The sequence below is a fragment of the Diadema setosum genome, chromosome 4, assembly GCF_964275005.1.
Source record: "Diadema setosum chromosome 4, eeDiaSeto1, whole genome shotgun sequence".
Classification (NCBI taxonomy): domain Eukaryota; kingdom Metazoa; phylum Echinodermata; class Echinoidea; order Diadematoida; family Diadematidae; genus Diadema; species Diadema setosum.
Window position 1 is genome coordinate 31,686,127 of NC_092688.1, and position 6,424 is coordinate 31,692,550.

The window sequence follows — 6,424 nt, forward strand, 5'->3', positions numbered from 1 at the left end:
AATTGTGTATAACTTTACTCCTTTTTACATGCCTACATTTGAATTGAATACCACAAGTAGGCCCCTACATAAATTCCAAAACAGTCTTTCCAAACAAGAAAAAGAAAGAAAGAAAAAAAAAAGAAGAATTGCTTTAATTCAGCCCCAAACTGTGATGGTGTTATTTTCAATGTCAACCATACATATATTTGGTCCGTCCGTCCGTCCATTCTTCCGTCACCCCAGTTTTCGTTGTCACTGTCCAAGAACGACTCGAATGTTGTTGGTTTTTTTTAGTTGTTTTTTATTATTATTATTATTATTATTATTATTGACGCTACATTGAGAACACAATATGAACTGATTTTTTTTTTTTTTTCCGGAAACCCCTTTATGGTTATCAGATACTGAATTTTAACCAGAATGTTGCTTTCAGGCTAAAACTTATGCATGGACTGTCTAGTATAGCAGTAATAGAAATATGATTACAATCATTATATAGAATAATAGGATCAAAGAGCAAAACAGAGTCATAAACTGAACAGAGGCACGCAGGCGACTGTCATAGTTGAGATTCATAATGTTTGTAGAATGGTTCAGATCATTTATTCTTAACGTGTCTAGCATAGGGACCACCACGAAGATTTTTTATATTTTCTCGCTCCTGTTTTTGTTTTGTTTGTTTGTTTTTCTAATCGTAAGGTGATGGAGTGACTTCTTCAATCATAATGTGACTCGCGCTGTTCCAGCCGGTGTAGCAGTCATAGTTTCCATAACCACTGCAAGCTCCGACCCAGAACCCAACGGTGATGCTTCCGGCGCTGATCCCTTTGCAGTAGCCTAACAAGCAAACGAACAAATGGAAATAATTGATTATGTCATGCAGTAAATGAGAAAATAGAGAAAAAAATGGGCAATCAAAATACTAGATGACGGACTGAAACGATAAATACACACACAAGCGAAGAAAATACCTTCGCGGAATTATGACGGAATTAAAACAGTGCTATATCATATCGGTCACAACCATTAATGCCAATCAGACAAATCGGCTGTTTTTCCCATTGGCTTGTGCAAAACAAGACAAATTTATAAAATCGTTCTTTGCGTCATTACTTCAGAAACTTTAACATCCCGACAAAGCTGGCACTACTAAGCCGTCACAATGAAAATCATTTTGATATACATTATGAAGGATAAAGTGTCTTCGTCTTGAATTCCCGCAAGCAACAACAAGAACCACGACGATCCAGGCGTAATTGCCGTTGTGAAGATTCATGTGCGAATAAATGGGGATATATGCAATACGATTATGTACATGAAACCATATGACTTACAAAGTGTTCTGGGAAAATACCGAAACTGATTATTTCTGTAAAGTCCTCTCAATATGCCCCCAACCCGATTTTCATTTATTTTTGTTCTGTTTTGTGTTGAGTATAAAGTTACTTTAAACATGGCATATATTTTGACTCATTTGACGTCGAATCTGCAAGTTTTTGAGGATGCAGCTTACCGAGTAACACACGAGGACGATGGAGGTTGTAGCTGGAGTATCCACCGGCGTACGTCACGGCTTCGATCCTGTTCGGATCCGAACACTCGGCGTTGTTGAACGTGAAGTACCACCGACAGCAGGCCGGGTTGTTGTACGCCACCCGGAGGTTGCCCGAATAGGCCACGTAAAGGTAGGTGTCGGAGTACTCCTTAGTGAAACTGCATGTCTGTGTTCAAGGATTGCATTTAAAGTCCATTTACAACATGATTATACATGTGTATACGCATACGAAAACAAAATGACCCTGTCACTGAGATTTATTCCATGTTTTAGATTATAATGTAACGCAACAGAAGAGTGAAAATAAACAGAAAAATAATCCGTAGCCTAAGTTGGTTAATGTTGCACAGAGAGAATTTGACAGAAAAGGATTTTCATATTGATCCAACATGAACCAGAACAATCTTATAGGACCACTATGAACGGAAATGTCTGGATAATTTTGATGATAATCAAACTCACCATAAGGTACTGTCATTACGTCACCCTTCTCATTTTTCATTATACACATTTACATGTTACTGTGTACACACACACACTCACAAATTAAAACCAAGATTGAATGAACCTTAATTAGGTTCTCAACTTTGATTTTTTTTTTTTGACGAAAAATTCGCTATACATTTTTTTTTCTAAAACATTCTCCACATTAAACAGGATGCAAATAAAATACAAACAAACAAACAAACAAACATTGTTAAAGACGATCAACTGTCATTGTCATTCATTAAAAAAGTGCTGAATAGATCGATTGCCTGCACAGGACATGCAAGAATGACGACATTTTGTCTTGTATAAGTATGTGTGCTTGTATTTTGAAACAAGTGTATATATCGTGCCAGGAGCGAGGACGTTTGAATGTAGCGCCATGGTTGGACCTTCATCAGTAGGTCCTAGCCCCGTACTGTTTGTCATGTTTGTGAAGATTGTGTATGTGGTAATACTTGTATTGGACTCAATTCGTATCTACACCAAAGCGGGAGAGAACAAAACATACATATTCGAATATAAAAAGACGCTAATAACTAATAACTTCTTTTTTTTTTCTCCCGGCCATCTGGACACATGCAAGAAACAAACCTGTGGCTGAACAAGCTTGCTTTTACGCAGGCCCCTTTTCTCGTATTATGACCATATAGCTCAATTCTATGGCCCGAATTCACGAAGGTGGTACAAATGAAACCATGGTTTAAACCATGGACAAAAACCATGGAGCGCCAAGTGTCGCATTGAATATTTCTTTACGAAATCAGTCATTTCGTCGATGAAATGATTATTTTGTAACGAAATGACAACATTTTGTAACTAAATGAACATTTCGTCCACGAAATGATAATTTAGTTAACGAAACCGTCATTTTGTCGACGAAATGAACAATTTCGTAACGAAATATTCCGTGCGATACTTGGCGCTCCATGGTTTTTATCCATGGTTTAAACCATGGTTTCATTTGTACTACCTTCGTGAATTCGGGCCTATGAATACAGACCTTTTTGTTTATAACGAGACAAACTACCGTACATTCCGGTGAAGTTTCATTTAATTCATGTCTTGTACAACTTTCGTATTGTATGATTAATTTTTTTTTTCTGTGCTATTTGTGAAAAATATGAAGATAAATTGAAATTGAAATTGAAATTAGTTATCGTTTCTCGTCTCACCAAGACTTGGCCGGAGTCTTGACCATCATTAATCTTCCACCACGAACACTGTCTCCAGTTCTTGGTCACGCTGCTCGAGGCACCTGGCTCGCCTTGCTCCCCGGGAGGCCCCGGTGGGCCAGGTGGACCAGGGGAGCCCGCTGTGCATTCCTGCAGATCAAAGAGAGGAGACAGGAAAGAAACACGATAATATCATACAGAGAGCAAGAAGAGAGAGGGAGAGAGAGGGGGAGTTCATGTAATAGTAGAAGTAGTAGCAGCAGCAGGAGTATAGGTAATAGTAGACTGCAGAGTAACTGATGTTAACAATCTGATAATGTAGATGATAAAATCACTGCAATGATAAAAAAATCACAATATATTGTCATTAAAATAACGATTTACATTGTTAGCATATATTTGCATCAGCGTTTCCTTTCATTTTAGAACGTATTTTTGTTCTCACACTATAACATGCCACAAACATACACAGGTTATTATTTCCTAATGTTCTTCATTCGTTTATTCGTAATGTTCATTATCGTTTATCATCATTCGTATGTTATTGTCCGATCAAACATTCTTGTTAACCCGCTGCAGATTGCGTTTTGGGCCTTGCCGTCAGGTTCACCGAATTCTCATTAGCAATTCCACACTCTACTTCGTTTCCCTCTCTTCCTCCTTCCATCTACCTGTCTCTCACTTTCTACCCAGAGCTTGACGGCAGGCACCAAATGGCATAATAGCTGTACATGTTACTTTTTGTGTCTTACTGAACATAACCTTGTGATAGTTGTAATGCAACAACAGTTTTATAACGTATACCAAATGAGGCTCTATAAGCAAATCATGTTCTACCCCATAAACGAAAGATAGCTCGGCCACAATAATGGTTCACATTAATTTTTATCAAAGTTTTTCTTCTTCTTCTTCTTCTTCTTCTTCTTTTTTTTTTTTTTTAAATCACATAGGCATATCCCGCTCTTCTTATTTGGCACCATTAACTCGCCTGGTCTTATCTTGTATACGTTCTCCGGTGGTTTTTTTTTTTTTCACAAACACTGACTACTCGGGGCTTACAGCCAAACAAGCTTGCTTTCATGTAGGCCCCGTCATACTTCTCTTTGTTCAACCCCATTCGATTTCAACCATTTATCATTACTGATGTGTTATTACCATGTATGTTGTTCGTGTTGTCGTTTTTTTCACATTGTTTACAAGGTAAAAGAACCTGTATTATTATTTCTGATGTGATATTCATATACGAGAAGTATGAAAATAACATGAAAAAAAATCTCTCATGAAAGAAAAGTTTGTATCCATGTAAACCATTTTGGTGCATGGTTTGCAAATTCATTATTGAATAGAAATGAACTGAATTTTTTTAATTGAACTAACTTATCAAGTGCCAAGAACTGCATTTCTGTGATTTTTGTGCTATACTAGTATCTCATATGATAATGTTTACTACTCATACAAGGATTCTCTTTTATAAGGCGGAGTTGAAGAAAACAAAAAAACACATTCTTTTATTTATCCTCTTTACTCTTCATAAATAGATGTTTATTTCGGTTCCCTATTTTTCAAAAGCATCTTAAGTTCTTAACTTAAATTTGCTAAACGCACAAGTATTTTAGGAAATAATGTTCTTGTGTTTTCTTGTCAAAATTATCACATTATGTAAACTTCTTTCTGATTTTGTGCAGATCTAATTACTTTAATCACTTCATACACGCAGTTTCTCCAATATAGGATACGCTGTACAAATCAGGGTTGTCAATGTGACAAGGATAATTGATAATTTTCTTTAGCAAAATTACCACAGGTTTTCATAGATTCATAATTCACTAGATCTCTCTCTCTCTCTCTCTCTCTCTCTTAATATGATAAATATGAAAAATTCCAGAATGTCACAGATAATGGCTGGTTATGCTATCATATTGTTCTCAATTCCTTTATCTGTCATGAAAGTGACACTTTAAAGGCACTAAACAAAAACCCAACATTAGTGCTTAAGAATAGTTCTAAAATGTGAGTTTGGGATAAAAACAACCACTATAAAAAGATGAATCACTGAAATCGATGTTAAGTATTGTTAAATATACAAAATGTTAACATGATAAAAATGTTACCAAACTAAACCGTCTCATAGAGTTACGGTTTATTGAGAAAGTACTGATATCTCCTTATATTTTATAGGCTTCATCGCCAAAATTTTATATGATACTATGTTTTGTGGTGCAACAGACCTATACTCATTTGCATCAAATGTGATATCTTGAACATTTTGTTTAAGTCACTGCTCCCAAAGGTAAACACGACCTTTAGTTGTGTACATGAACACCAAATTGGATGGCACAGGTGTAAATTCCCCATTACTGATTTGAATGGACGTAAAATGAATTGAGACGTTGGCTTCGTTATCCATGATGAGATCCCGGGTTTGATTTGATTACCGTGAGAAGACTTTGTAGCAAGCTAGACGTTTTGTCCGCAATGTATACTGTTGAACAATGTGTAAAGAAAAAAAAAATGTCCTGGCCTTACGGATAGCAAAATGACAGTGCCTTCTCTAAGACTAAGAGCCATAAATACATTCCACTATCAAAAACAAGGCTTTTACATTAAATATTCAAAAGACAAAATTTTCTTCATCGAGGGTAGTATACTGGTATCAGATTTTTCCATTGTTCAACCAGAGGACCCTGTCATTATCATTACCCTTGGCGTTGCAAGGTATACCCATTTATACACCTGGGTAGAGAGAGATATGTTGAGTAAAAACATTTTGTCCATTAAGGTTTGAAAGTCTGGAGTCTTACCCACTGTGAAACAGTGACCCCATCGTTACTAGGTTTTTTTTAGCATCATATCTTTCACATCATTATGATCATCATTATCGTCGTCAGATCACTATTACCGACATTCTTAACTTCATGATTAACATTGCTACAGGGTGTGATTTCAACCATGACAGAAATTTTTTTAAATATGTTTTAATTTCATAAAAGGCCACAATACTGATACAAAATAATTAGACTTAACTCTGTTACAATGCCAAAGTATTCGTGATACGCGAATTGTTCTTGCACTGCAATTTTCGCGAGTCCTTGAACAGCGATTTTTAAAGAAATAAATATATAGCATGTTTATAAAATCATCTTTTCTTCTAATCATCCATGGCATAAGAGCGGTGTATAGGCATGCACAGAGTTTCTTTTTTTTTTTCTATATACGCTCCATATTA

At 36.1% G+C, this 6,424-nt stretch overlaps 1 protein-coding gene across 1 annotated transcript; it reads right to left on the bottom strand.

Moving 5' to 3' along the window:
• Positions 1-670: 670 nt before the first annotated feature.
• On the bottom strand, positions 671-6,103 carry LOC140227790 (collagen triple helix repeat-containing protein 1-like). Its single transcript, XM_072308186.1, has 4 exons — positions 6,098-6,103; positions 3,199-3,348; positions 1,496-1,703; positions 671-819 (listed from the first exon to the last, which is right to left on the bottom strand). The coding sequence occupies exons 1-4, from the start codon at positions 6,101-6,103 to the stop codon at positions 671-673; spliced, it is 513 nt and encodes a 170-aa protein (XP_072164287.1).
• Between the last annotated feature and the right edge of the window lie 321 nt (positions 6,104-6,424).